This window comes from Catharus ustulatus, chromosome 5 (genome assembly GCF_009819885.2).
Source record: "Catharus ustulatus isolate bCatUst1 chromosome 5, bCatUst1.pri.v2, whole genome shotgun sequence".
Lineage (NCBI taxonomy): Eukaryota > Metazoa > Chordata > Aves > Passeriformes > Turdidae > Catharus > Catharus ustulatus.
In genome coordinates this window covers 70,116,911-70,131,429 of record NC_046225.1, presented here as the reverse complement: position 1 = coordinate 70,131,429, position 14,519 = coordinate 70,116,911, and the positions used below count along the sequence as shown (strand labels likewise).

General features: G+C 38.4%; 1 protein-coding gene across 7 annotated transcripts in view; it reads left to right on the top strand.

Moving 5' to 3' along the window:
* MAEA (macrophage erythroblast attacher, E3 ubiquitin ligase) overlaps nt 1–12,941 on the top strand; it is a 48,949-nt gene extending 36,008 nt beyond the window's left edge. For all 7 annotated transcript variants that reach the window (XM_033060342.1, XM_033060345.2, XM_033060346.2 and 4 more), the window contains 5 exons: nt 1,297–1,373; nt 7,290–7,398; nt 10,264–10,397; nt 11,097–11,292; nt 11,694–12,941. In XM_033060342.1, the coding sequence (XP_032916233.1) occupies nt 1,297–1,373; nt 7,290–7,398; nt 10,264–10,397; nt 11,097–11,292; nt 11,694–11,789 (612 nt within the window). In that variant the 3' untranslated portion in view covers nt 11,790–12,941. The remainder of the gene's footprint in view (nt 1–1,296; nt 1,374–7,289; nt 7,399–10,263; nt 10,398–11,096; nt 11,293–11,693) is intronic.
* Nucleotides 12,942–14,519: the final 1,578 nt, after the last annotated feature.

Genomic DNA, 14,519 nt, shown 5'->3' with positions numbered 1-14,519 from the left:
TTAGTATCATTAACAATTAAAAAGCCTGATCAGATTTTTAGTAGAAACAAGCTTATTTAAAATTCTAGATGAGGGGTTTGTGTAGATTTGGATAATAAGGTATTTTAAAATAGTCCTGTTGAAAATATCAAGAGGGGAAATTGTTATTGTCTGCTAAATCTGGGCTTAAATACAGAAAAATGCATAGTTGGAAAATAATTTTTTCTGTTCCTTAAACAAGTAAGTTTTAACGTATGAAAAAATGCATCATTTTTATGTCTTAATGGCTAATGTTTTAAATCTTAAATAAGCAATTGTTGCAATGTGTGCATTAGTGACCCCAGGCAGCTAACTGATAGAAATTCAGAGTTGCTCAAATTCCTACTGAAGTCACCGAGGAATTTTGATATGGCTATGCTGATGGACAATAAACAAAAGGCAACTATTCATTAGAAACATGGGTAAAGGAAAAACACTCAGCAAGTGAAGCAGAGGAACACAGGGAATAGAGTTCTTTCCATGAATACAGAGTACTTTGGGTTTTTATTATTTTTGTAAGGTAATAAAACAGTTGACTGTGTCCCTATAAAGAAGCATAGTGATTTGTTCTTTTATGAGGGGGAGATATTTTTCTTTTTAATTCCATGTATTCAAAGTTTTTTTATAGATTTTGTGAACTGGTGGTGGAATTTGATTTAAAGGGACACTCTCAACTTCATTAGGCTTCAAAATTTTAACCTTTTTCCAAAACCAGGTAAATGCCACTTGGTGTTCTTGTTTGAGACTTGTTTCCAGCATGGCTTTTAGATGTTTGACAAGAGGAGTGGAATAGAAGCTTGAAGAAAGGGAGGGGAGGGTATTGCAGCAACTTAAACTTTTGTGCTGGTTTATTGGGGTTTTTCAAAAAACATTCAAAGGCTTGTTTCTTCCTTGCAGTCTTCTGGGTAGAGCTAAATTATCACATAGCCCCAAACTCCTGTTGACTCTACTACTTTAAATTATAAGAATGAACAAGGAAACCACCTGTTACTCTCATTTGTGTCTCAGGTAACAAGGCTTTCAGTCATTAGGAAAAGTTCACCCCTGCTGAAGTTTGAAAGGAGGCAAGAGGAGGATTTTGTTTGCTTTTAGGGAATTCTGTGCTGATCTTGTCTGTGGAGTCAGCATTTCAAGGTTTTTTGCATGAATGCCTAAAAGCAAGCAAACCAGGTTGCATGTTATTAACACTTTCTCTTTTGTTGTGCACACGTAGTCGTTAACAAACCATGCGGTGCAACTTTGGCACCATCTAAGACCCTGTCTTGTCTTTAATCTCAGAGCTGTCTGGAGTTCAGCCTAAGGATTCAAGAGTTCATTGAACTCATTCGACAGAACAAGAGACTGGATGCTGTGAGGTATGAAATTAGGATGCTTTCCAAACGATTTTCTTAACAAGATGGTATTATGTTTCATTAGAAACATGTGACGATTGTTGCAACACCCAGAAGCCCTGTAAAGCCTTGAAGGGTCTTGCCTGGTATTGTCATCACTCTTTGGATTTAAGCTGGGCTTGGATTTTTTTTTTAAAGGCAAAGTGTCATTCCACAGATGTACCTTCTTAAAGAATTGATGTTGTCCCTGAAACTCTGTGTCTTCTTACTCTTCAAAATCAAGGTTTAGAAAATTAACCTGTTTTAAAAATCAAATTGATTTTCTGGTGGCATACAGTGTAATATATAAATATACATTCACCCTTAACTAATTTTTAAGAGGTACAGCCAGCTTCTCATGGCAATTCATTACAGTTTTAATCACCAGAAATACTAAAAGGTTAATGAAACTTTCATATAAAGCTTTAACATTTCAATTTCAAACTAAATTCTCTTCTGCTTTGCTATCTTTATGAAACTTTTTGTTCTGCAGGTTACCTGCAAGGCTGTGTTCACCCCTTGTTTTGATGCATTAAGAGTTCTGTATGGTTGTGGTTGGGAGAGGGATGAGCTGTGTTAGGTTTTCCTTACTTGGTTCCTCTGGCTCCAAATGAAGAAACAAACTCAATATCCATTTTTACCTGTTCTGAAGTAATTCAGTGGGGACTACAGAGACAAAGTAACAATGCCCAGTGGGGTTGTGAATCAGTGACAGAAGTGCAGTCACACCTCAGCACTGCCTGACTTCAACCACAGAGAGTTTTTCTGACAATACTTTTAGTACCAGCACATCAGGCAATTTATACATCTGAGTTATGGTCCTGATTTAAGGTGGAATTATGTTCCAGGATACCACAGGAAACTAGTCCTGCTGAAATAAGTAGAATTTTGATAGTGGGACAAAGAAAAGTATTGATCATTTGATAAGCAGTGACCTTGCTAGCACCAAAGAAGGTGCAGGTGGCAGAGCTACTGGAGCTCACCTGTGCATAAGGGAGGGAGAACTCCCAGCAGATTCTTTGTGAAAATATTTAAACCTTGAGAGGTGAGAAGTTCCTGGCCCAACCTGAAGCTTTGCTGATGCATCCTGATGAGAACTCTGTTGCCACGTGTTATTTCTATGTTAAAAAAGTTGTAAGTTCTGCTGCCTTTAAACTCAAACTGTACTTCAGAAAGCAAAATTTGTATTTGTGGCAGAGCAGCACAGAGGTACAGACATCTATCATAATGTATGCACAGACTGCAAACGTTGTAGCATATCCCCAAACCTAGATGGAGAAGCTCTCCTGCAGGGCAAAGTTTTAGGGTTATTTTCAGGGATTTTTTTTTCTAATTTCATTCAGATGCTTGGCTTGCTTTGAGCTAATATCATTCCTACTTTGCCCTACTTGCACTTAAATCATCTTTGCTCTGGTCCCAGCCAATGCAAATGTGCAATCTGATAAACTCCAGCTAATTTTAATGTCAATATTTAAAACCAAATATAATTAAAAACAAAACCTACAAGCTAGCATTTAGATATATGCACTTATCCTTTGATAGAATTATCAAATCCTAAGGAATTGTCAAGGATTTAAGAAAAGGATGAAAGAGACTCAACTCCATTATCTGTCTTCTGAAGCCCATGGTGCTCTTTATACCAAATGAATACTGTGCCTTTAGCTTTATTCTCAGTTTGTTTCTTTGCCAAGTGTTCAGTCATGCATCTTAACAATGAGTAGTCCATGCTCTAAAAACTATTTTCTTTGAACTTCAGCTTCCTTATGTAGCTTGGAAACCAGAGGGCAGGCACAGAGCTGGAATAAGGAAATAGGCTGAGAACTGGGACAAAGCAGATAAGGTCCTTCTATATTTTATTGTTGCTGGATATTTGTTTCCCTCTCATCCCTTTTGCCCATCAGAAGTGGTAAAATTTGCAAGCTGTCAGCCCTCAAGAGGACACAGCATGCTTAGTGTGGAACAACCTGTCTGAGGTTTACAACTTAGAGCTCCTGCATACATGGCAGACAAGGCATCCATACTGAGTGTTGTTGGGGTGAAGTGTGTATGTTCATACACCTGCTGAAATTCAGAGTTCACATACATTCTATACTTGGCAATTGTAAATTACCAATCATGGCAGTGCTGCTTTAACTTCATAACCAGTTTTAAAAGGAGCTATGGAAGTCTTTCTGTATCTTAATTGACTCCTTTTAAGCAGGATGAGTTTTGATTGTTTTATACATTCAGAGTTCATCTCAATGCTTCCTTTCAATAATGTGGCTTTAAAACTGTAAGTTTTAACCATTGCATTCTCCTTTGTTTCAAAGTAAATAAGTAATGAATAAGGGAATACATTTTGGGGAGGCGTGGCATAAATCTCATTGCTCCTAGCAAACCCTTGCAACTTGTGGCTTTATTAGCTTGCTTCTGTTAAATGCCTGCAGCAGGATTCTTTCAGTATTGTGTCTGTGGTGCAATAAATAGGTCAGGCATCCATTAGAAAGCAGAGAAAGAGGCTGTTTACCAAGGAGTTTCCTGTATGAGTGCAACTGGGGGAACTGACATTTTGTTGAAACGCAGCTGGTGTTTAAATAAGTTTGAAAGCTTTTGCTGCCTACTGAGAACCTCTGAAGTGACATTGCTTTTACATTAAAATTGATGTGAACTTTAAAATGATACATCTTATTTAATAAGTGTTTGAGTTTGTGCTTTTTAGAATGAGTACAAACAGACTTTCCTCTGAGGTACCTTATCAGAGTAGCCTTGAAAGTGCAAGTTTCAAGAATGTAAATCCATCAACCTTAAATATAACACAAAGTTTTTTGCCTAGTATCATTAGCCTTTAACTCTCAGTCTCTAGGGTTTTTTTGTCAAATTTGTACCTACTAAAGTAACAATGAATGACTGATGACACTAGTTTCACACTTTGGGAGCTCTCGCTAATTTAATTCTGGGAAATCTGACAGCATTTTGATATTTTGCTCTTATGCAATGCCAGAGATACACAAAGTTCTCAGCTAAAAGCTTAACAAAGCATCATGTGCACTTCTTGTTCTGGGGATACAGAGAACAAAAAGGAGTAAATAATAGCTGGTGGTGGGCAAAGTTAGGAGAAAATGGCTACAGTCTCTCTTTTTAGTCAACTTCCCTCCTGCAAGGATGAATGAACACTATTTTGTTGGTGGGGTGCAGTTGAACAGGGGTATAAATGTATTTTTGAGCACTTAGAGTATAAATTCTACTGGTTGTTATTAGGGTCCAAGATAAAGGCATTCAGGCATTGGCCAAAAAACTGAAACAGATCCTTTCTTGATAATGCCTTATATTTATGTTCAGGTATTGCTACTAGCCAATAAATATGTTCATTGCTACATTCAGGCATATGTAGACATATAAGCTGGACATTACAAATGTGGATCCTTTTGTAACAATTCAGTGTACCCTTAGTGAACTGTAAGTCTTCAAGGCTTTGTAAATATTTGTGAGGTACAGTATGTCAGCTGTACCCGTGTGGGCTGGGAGAGACACACAAAAAATTATGAACTTTGTCTTTGCAGAGTTTACAGAATCATTCTAGGATTCAAAAAACAAATTTTTCTACCTGTTACTTTGATCTGTCACAGGAATTTAGTGGCTTCAGGGATGGTTTATTTGTCAGGATTTTAAAAACAGTTTCTAGAAAAATTTAGCTCCCTGCCTTGGCTGTAGAGATTCATATGTGCTAATGGTGGTAAAAACATTGCAATTCAGCACTGTAATGTTCTCACAGACCTCCAGGAGCATAACAATGCTTGCACAGAGATGGAAATAGCTGAATGACAAGGAAAGGAGTGAATAATGGCATGAGGGCAAATAAGTTATTTCACTGTTGTGTACTCCCAAGTAACTTACACTACTGTGTCTTGCTTCCCAATCTAAAAAATACTTGAGTGCTATGAATTAATGAACTTGCTTCACCTTTGATATCTTGCCCCATTTTAATTTCTCAGTGGATGAAGTTCTGCCATAGCATGCAGACCTTGGTGGGAAACCTTGTTTGTTTTTTTCTTAAACAACACAGGAGAGAAGGAAAGTCAGGAGATAAAGACTAACACAAGGTCACTTTAGAAAACCTAACTCGTTCTGGCTGAACCCAAATCAGCCACCACATCCAGTGTGTTCAGTACTTTTTGCAAGTGATGGAAGGCTGCTGGCCTGGCAAGGAGGAGACCCTCCACACTAACCAGGCTGGTGCAAACTGAAGTGTCACTTCTGTTTTACCATCACAGAACACAACTGCTCTCTGATCAGTTCTTGTGAGATTTTTTTCCCCTTTTTTCTCTCATGCATGCACAGATAATAATTTATCTCAGCTGGTAGATCTGAATTTTTTGGTTTGCCTGATCTGTTTGCAAAAGCTCTTGATTTCATTTGCAGCTCTCCACAGTTATTTTAGCTTTCTTCCAGTGTGTCCAGGCTGTCTCTTCTCTCAGGCCAGGGGGTTTGTGCTTTTGCCTTCATAACAGTAATCACCTGGGGAACAATGTTTACATTCCTGAATTGCTCACCCAGCATAGGAAATTGGGTGGAAACATTCTGTCCTACATAACTTCCATTGCTTCCTGGCTTGGGTGGGAGAGGAAGTGGGAGTACTGAAACAGTGCTAAAGAGACTGTTCTCATGGTATTGATGACCTCAGTGTAGCACTCAAATTCAGAATTGGGAAAAAAAAAAGTGCCTAGTTTTCTCACTCAAGCCATTAGATGGGCGTTTTGAAAATACTGTCTATTCCTAAAAGTAATTTGGGAATCAATAAAAGACTCTTCAAAAGTTACAAAAGAGCAAACTCTTAGTAGGGGATTTGAGAGATGGATTGGTATCTTCCCTGTAATACAAACTGTGCAGAAGTCACAGCATAGGGAAAATTTTCCTGCAATGCCAGAAATTCAGTATAATGCTGGTTCCATACCCAGCCTGCTGTGCTACATCTGTGCACCACTGAAAACAGGAGCTTTTAGCACAAATCCTGAACTAATCCAGTTTAAAGGCTGAAGGGTCTTCCTGCACACTTACACTCCAACTTGAGAATTATTGATCTTGGGAAGACTGGACTGTGGAAACTTTCATACAGGGTTTTAAAGCAGTTGAATATTCTCATAATCTGGTAATAATTTTGTGGTTTCTTGCTATTTCCTGAAAAATAATGAAGTTTGTTTTTTTTATTTAAATATGTTTCTGGTAATTCTGGCACTACTTTCAAATATTCAAGCTTTCAGCCATGTGTGTATCCCTTACAATCTGAATGTGATAAAGTACAAAAATTTATTCTAAACTTCTCATTTTTTTTATATTTTCTTGGCTAAAAAAAGTGCTCCTGAGAAGGTTTTCTATTGCATTGCTCTACAATTTCTTGTAGTCTGCACATAAAGTGATATTGTCTTCTGGCCTATACCCCGCCCCCAAAAAATCATTTATTCAAAATAAATATTGTCCCAGATGTCAGTATAAACAAGGCAGGTATTTGAACACTCTTGATGTGTAATGGGTCTGGAACAGCTGATTTTCAGCCTTTATCTCACTTGTGAGTGCATGCCAGAGGAGTGTCATACACTAAACCTGCATGAGCAGATGAGCAGAGACATTTCTTCTAATAATCATGGTTGTTTTAATTCTAGGTGAGGCAAGACTTCATACTGCAGTAAAAAAGTATTCTGGTTTCCAAGAAGTTACATTGTAAAAATGCTAATTCTTAGTCCTTCTTAGTCCATTCTCATTTGCAGGATGTGCTTTTTCAAGTCCTTTAAATGTACATTGAGCACTCTTGGAGTTCATATGTTGAGAGCAAAATCTAGAGATTTTTTCCAAAATGTTTCCTAATTAAGTAAATTTACTTGATTTGGAAGCAAGGCTGTCTAATAAAGTATCAATTCTCTGTTTCAGACATGCAAGAAAGCACTTCAGCCAGGCTGAGGGGAGCCAGCTGGATGAGGTTCGACAGGTGATGGGAATGTTGGCCTTTCCTTCAGACACTCATATCTCCCCCTATAAGGTAACATTCAAATTCAGTGCTGCAACACAATATTAAAACAGATGTTTCAGTTCTTTTTTCAGCACAGGAAAATGCATTGATAATATCAAGATAAAGGGGTTTTTTTAAGTTTTGCTTCTTAACTTTCACCTTTGTAACAGTTCTTAATTTTAGTAACCAGTGCTTGTACATTAGTCCAGAAAGTATTTGTATTGTTTCAGTTGGATTGTAATAGTAACATGGATTCACACTGAGCTAAGCTCACCATAAACCCAGCACTAGAGATCTGTGGGGCTGGAACCACAATAATTAAATATACAGCAAGAGGCAGAAGATGGATAAGTACAGAAGATAAAAAAGTTCAACATACAGAACTGTGACTTTCATACACCAGCAGCAGTTCTTAATTTTACTTCTCACATTACTGTTGTTGCAGTGGTTGGGATGAAGAAAGGAGGGGATGATTTGAATGATATGAAAGCAGCATTTTTGTTCCTTAACATAAGTTTTCATTTATTTGGATTATACAAATTAGTGTAGATATTAGTGGTAATGTCTACATCTAAATTTAAATCAAGCAAAATTGATAGGTAGCTACTGTTTCTACAGACTGAGTTCTGTGGTCATGTGCTAATTCACTTCTTTTTAATTTGCCTTTGGAGGCAGAAGGTAGGGAAGAGTTGAGTTGTCAAAGCAAGACAAGAATTCCATGAAATGCTAAGCCAATATGTGGCAGTGCCAGTATAAACACGTTTTCTAAACATGATGATGAAATCATGGCTTAACAAAACAACCACACAAAAACACCCTGAAACGAACAACCCACAGAATCAATATGAATTTCTTTGCTCATCCCAGAGTCCTGGAAGGATCCTAGTATTTTACATGCTAGATTTGATCTAAGTTATGAATATAAATGATAGATGTGTTAGAAGACTGGGTGTAAGATAGAATTTATCATTGTTTTAGTAGTTAGAAAGAAATAGGCAGGAAATAAAGATCCCATATTTTATTCTAAGGACTGGTTTGGATGGAGTGTTTCAATGAGGGAGAACAAGGAGAAATAACTAGGATTGTTCCACATACAACCATACAATGAGAACAAATTCCCTAATACATATGGATGTGACTTAAAACATTCTAGTTTATGGAAGTTAAGTTTTGAATGAATTCTCTAATAATTACCTAGTTTAACACAATTGCAGCACGTTATTGTTTGGAGTTACCTTTAGTATCTTGACTATGAGTTCTGTGCATAAAAGGCTTCCTAAAATGCCTTTCAGTAAATTCTTTTTAAATCTGTGACAAAGTATGTGAGATCATATCTCTAACCAACTGATTTTTCTTAATCTAGAGAAAGAAGCATCTTCTATAACCAATGAATAGAACTTTCTCTGGCTTTTCCTCCTTCAGGACTTTAAGGAATACATTTATTATTGTGGCAAAACAAGCTGTTTCCTTTGATATCTATTGAACAATGTTATGTCACTTCACCTTCCACTAAACCAGATTTCTTGGAGCCCAATCCAACCTGACCTTGAACAGTAGAACCATTGAATTGTAAAGGTTGGGAAAGGTGTCACAGATCATCCAGTCCAACCATCAGCCCAACCCAGAACCACCACTAAACCATGTCCTCATCTGCCCTGTCCACATGGTTTTCTCCAGGCTAAACACCCCCAGCCCCCTCAGCTGCTCCTCATCAGCCTTGTGCTCCAGAGCCTTCTCCAGCCCTGTGCCCTTCTCTGGACCCACTCCAGCACCTCAGTGTCCTTGTGAGGGGCCCAAAACTGAACACAGGACTTGAGGTGTGGCCTCAGCAGTGCCAAGTTCTACAGATGGAACATCCACAGCCTCTCTGGGAAGTCTGGTGCAGTGTCTCACCACACTGACAACCAAGAACTTCTTGCTAATGTCCAATCCAGCCCTGCTTTCTTTCTGTGTGAAGCCATTCCCCTTGTCCTGTCACTCCATGGCTTGTCACAGGTCCCTCTCCAGATCTCATGTAGCACCTTTAGGTACTGGAAGGTGCTGTAAGGTGTCCCCAGATTGTTTCTCCTAATTCCCTCAAAGTGTAGCAAGCACAGTTGACAATATGATCAGTATAGTATCTATATGATAAATATTATATAAAGGTAAATAAATATTGTCATTCCTCCAGACCAAAGTGCAAGTTATGGATTCAAAGAATAAGAAAGAAAGGATTAGGTGCCTGCCTATATAGATGACACCAAGTTTATTTTCAAAGCATCTTCACTTCTTACATGACTCTCACAGCATTGCTTTTAGAGCTCAGTGTATTCTTGACCTGTGGGTTTAGTTCTTACTTCCATGAAAAGAAAAATCCTGACTTCTAGGTAACACACATTAAAGAATTTTGTCTCTAAATGAGCAGTTTATGTAAGCTTTCTCTAACCAGGGCTTGTGCCAGCTTCTTCAAATTGAAATCTTTTTACAAAATTCTGTAAATATTGCAAATTATTATCAGCAGAATTAGCCTGCCTTAAGTTAAAAAACACTTCTGACTTTTTGATGTTCATGGTTCAGAGGCTGTAGAGGAAACATTTCACAGTACTAATGTTGTTTCCTAAGTAGTCCAGCATTCTAGAACACAAAATAAAAGAAGTCACCTCACCAGGATTTACATACCTTGATTAGAAAATTTGGGAGATGATATTGGAGATTGAATATTGCTCCAGCTATTTTAAATAATACTTGTTTTAACAAAGGTAAAAGGTACTTTTTAAACACTATGCATTGTGGTGCCCGCTCCTGTTTGGTGATGGGTTTGTGCAGTGAGTTTTGCACCCTTTGCCACTCCCAGGCTTTTTCCCCCTGGGACAATTAGATTGAAAGCAACTTATAGTTGTGTTGTTTTTTTAACAGGATCTCTTGGACCCTGCTCGATGGAGAATGCTGATCCAACAGTTTAGATATGATAACTACAGACTACATCAGCTGGGAAACAATTCTGTTTTTACTATAACACTCCAGGCAGGCCTTTCAGCTATAAAAACACCGTATCCTTTAATGCAGATATTACTGGGAGTGAAAAAAAAGCCTTGTGGGGGGTTGTTTTTGCCTTATGGATGCTTTTCAGAGAGCTCAAATAGGAAGTGTGACACTTCAATATTTTTCTTCATGCATTGTTCAAATGGAGTATAAATTGGTCACTATGAAATTAAGGGGAGATTATAATAAATAGCATTATAGTTTAAAAAAAAAAAAAAAAGGCATGCCCAAACAAAAATTTTAAGGTAAAATGTAACATTGTGTTTGGTTTGGCTGTCTTTTCATGTCTGAAATGAGTGAATATGCCTGCAAGGGTTGGTGAGCTGGGTCATAATTACTGGTTTTTAAGCACTTAAACACAAATTTACCTGCCAGGTTTTATGTGAATATTCAAACACAGCTGCATCTTTTGAAACCCCGTTGGGTTTGCTGCACACTGTGTTGTGCTGGAGAAGGGCTGGATGCTGCACCTCAGACCTGTGCAGGCTGCCAGACATGTGTGTTGCTCATTCTTATTCCTTGAAACAGAACAAGCCCTTGATTCTTGTGTGTAGACATTAAACTTGAATTAAATATTCCTGTGCATTTCTGCCACCTGGGCTCTGTTGGCACAGCTGAGGATCTTTTAATTTTGAGGTTTGCCATACAATGGGGAGCTAATGATGGTTTTTCATTGTGGCGATTGTTCCCTAACTTGCTGTTAACAGACAGTGTTACAAAGAGGATGGGAGCTCAAAAAACCCCGACTGCCCTGTGTGTAGCAAATCCCTGAACAAGCTGGCTCAGCCCCTGCCGATGGCACATTGTGCCAACTCCCGACTAGTCTGCAAGATTTCGGGGGATGTAATGAACGAAAATAATCCTCCTATGATGTTACCAAATGGATATGTCTACGGATACAATGTAAGTGTTGCAGTCAATGACTTGCTGAAGGCTAAAATAGCAGTGGTTAGAATAACTTGCTAGATCAAAATAAGAGCTTATAAACTCAGTCAGGAGATAGAAGAATATTTCTTGCAGTAATGTTTTTTTAAAGACTGTATATTTAGCTGCTTAAATTGGTCTTTATGAAGACATATTAATGGTCACATACCTAACTATGTGAATTTATAACATGAGATCAAATGGCATTGGAAATCTTTGCCTCCAGAGAGCAATAATATAGAATAAGTAACTTCTGGGGGCAAAGACGTTTTGACCTCAGACCACAACATTTTTTAAATTAAAAGTTCATTTCCTAAACAGCTCAATAATGCTTTGAGTTACAGTTGTGAATATTATCTTTTGGTTTCACTCTTTTTCAGTCTCTGCTTTCTATTCGTCAAGATGACAAAGTAATTTGCCCAAGAACCAAAGAAGTCTTCAACTTCTCACAAGCTGAGAAAGTCTACATCATGTAGGTCCATAAAACACACGATGAAGTGCCGCTGGAATTTTGACACAGTGTATCTTGGCATACCCTGTAAAGAGGGGGCCTTAATGTGTGGCAAAGAAGCAAAACCTGCCACCTTGGGGAGCAGACCTGTCGGTGGCATTATTGTTTCTTGCGACCAAAGATCAATGAGCAACAATAAACACTCTTGAAAGGAAAAAAAAAAAGGAAAAAAAAAAAAAAAAAGAGAGGAATTATGACTTAAGTTTGTACTTGAATAAAAAACACAGAAACAAATTTTGATTGTTAAGGTTTTGTAACATAAGGTCAAAAATTGGACTCTTCTCAAAGAAAAGTACTTTCATCTTCTAAAGGATAGCTTTCTTTAAAGATGGACATTTGCACTGGGGGAAAAGTTACAACAGATTTGAATGAAATCCATTTTTCTTCCCTCTTTTTCACAATTGTCCAAGACCCTTTTGTTATCAAAGATCTCAGTACTACCAACGTGTTCTCCTTTAAGCTCCTCTTTGCCTTCTTTATGATCCTCTGGTGAAGTAATCCTGAACATGAATGATGTAACTTATTTCCATGGGAAGATATTTTTGATGTCTTTGACACAAGGTGGCTTCTCTGGAGGATCAAATAGGGACTGGTTTGAAGGAGTATGAAGTCTTTTCCCAAACCCAAATATTTTAAGGAGGTTGCATAAGTATCAAGAACTGAGAACATTTCAGGCAAAATCCAATGCTTGTTTAAATGTTCTTTTTCCAGTCTACCATAGTGTTAAAGTCCTTCTAAAGTTATTAGTTATGTGCATAGGGTTCAATATGAAATCATTAGTGCTACTGCCTTATTTCTTGCTTTGAGAATGTACTCACATGACAATGAGCTGGTATTCTTAAGTGTTGGGCAAAGTTTCTGAAGATGCCTTGCAGGATGATTACATAATTTTAGGGTCTAAATAGCATTCATTACTGAAACTAATAGTTCAATTTTAACAACTGCAGAACACATCCTTATGACTTTTCAAAAGAATTAAACCATTGTAGTTTAAACAAAACCATATTGTAGAGGTTTGTATTTAGCGCTTATTTTTGCATGTTGATGTTGATTAGCTAATAAAAGATTGTAAATGTAAGACATGTTAATAAAAATTGTTTTCCATTTCTTGATTATATAAAATTAGAAAGCTGTTTTGTCTTTAAATGTAAAAAGAATTAACTCTCAATGGCCTCTGTTTAAAACGAGTGTAACTTCCACGTGATGATTTTCAGTGTTCTGCAAAATTTAAAAGGAAAAAGAAAACTTAGAACACACACACACATACAAAAAACCAAACCAAAAAATAAATCCCCCAGCAAACCAAAAAAATGCACACAGCAACCAGAAATGCCATTATTCAGAGCATTTCAGTCAAATAAGTATTTTTAGTTTAAATTTTTCATATATGAACAGCAAGCATACTCCAGGGTTTTTTCTGTCTCTTCCTAGAAGATTGCCTCATGTCCTAGAGCCTTCCTGTTAATAAAATGTTGTGGGTGATGTTAGGTGTGGGTTTTTCATGCTTTAAAGAACGCTAACAAAGCACAGACAAAGGAACACAACTTCTTTTCATGTTCAACACTTGAAGGTCACAGATATTGCTAAACTGCTGGTGCTAGCTGCTATGAAACTGTAAATACATGGGATTTCCAGGGAGGTGTGTCTGAAAAGGTTCCATTCTCAGTAGGCATCAGTTATTGGTACTTCAGAACAGGTGTGTCTGGACCACTGCAGTGCTGCCAGCTTGGCACAGGCCAGGGCTCCTGCACTCACTCTTCTCAGGGCATTTTCTGAACTGGCAGATTTGATGATTTCTTAGAACAAGTGCAATGTACCAAGAGTAGGTGGAGGCAGATACTGAGAAAACTTGTATCAGCAACTGCAGTCATTTGCTTTCAGTTGTGCAGTAACTGCTCTCTTGCCTTCTCCTGGGGCGAGAGTTGGAGCATCCTTGACTCAGTGGGGGAGGACGTCACCCTGAGGAGCAGTGTTACTCAAACCCACGTGGAACAGCACCTCTGTTTCTTTGGGGCACTGCTTACAGCATCATTGCAGAAGGGCAATGCTTTGAGCATGGCAACCTCACTTTTCCCTACTTTACAGAAATTCATAAAAGGCCACAGAAGGAAAGAAGCAGTAGATTTCTATTTGGCCTGGGGGAATGTGTGGTAAATGCACAGCAATTGTAGGACATGGAAATTGTTGCTTTTGCTTCTCTTAAACACCAGTTAGAGCTGTGGTTTCCTGAGACCAGCCTTTTTTTTTGATTTCTGTGACCTGAGCAGAATGGTGGAGAAACCCACACTCCCCAAAAAAAACCTCGTTTGGGATGGGAGGAGAAGAGAACAGCTGTCTCACAAGGAGGGCCCCTGTTCCTGGGAGGTGTGATTCCAGAGGGCCAGGTGCCAACATGAGGACTCAGCCCCTGATGCTGTGTTAGCAGGGAGTGTTCCAGAAGGAGCGTAGGGGAGCTTCAGCTGTTTGTTAGCTCTGATTGCTCACTTTGGAAATCTGCAGTTACACAACCCATTCTGCCTACAGCAAAGCCTATGTGATACATCTGGAGCTTCCTGGCTGGCCTTTCTGAATTGCTGGGCTGCTCTCAGGTTTGCTGTGCCATGGCTTTGGAAGCCCCAGCTGTAAGAGGTTCAGAAATGGTGGCAGGCACAGAATGCTTTGGGAGCTCTGGTTTGCATTCCCTGGCTGCTTCGTG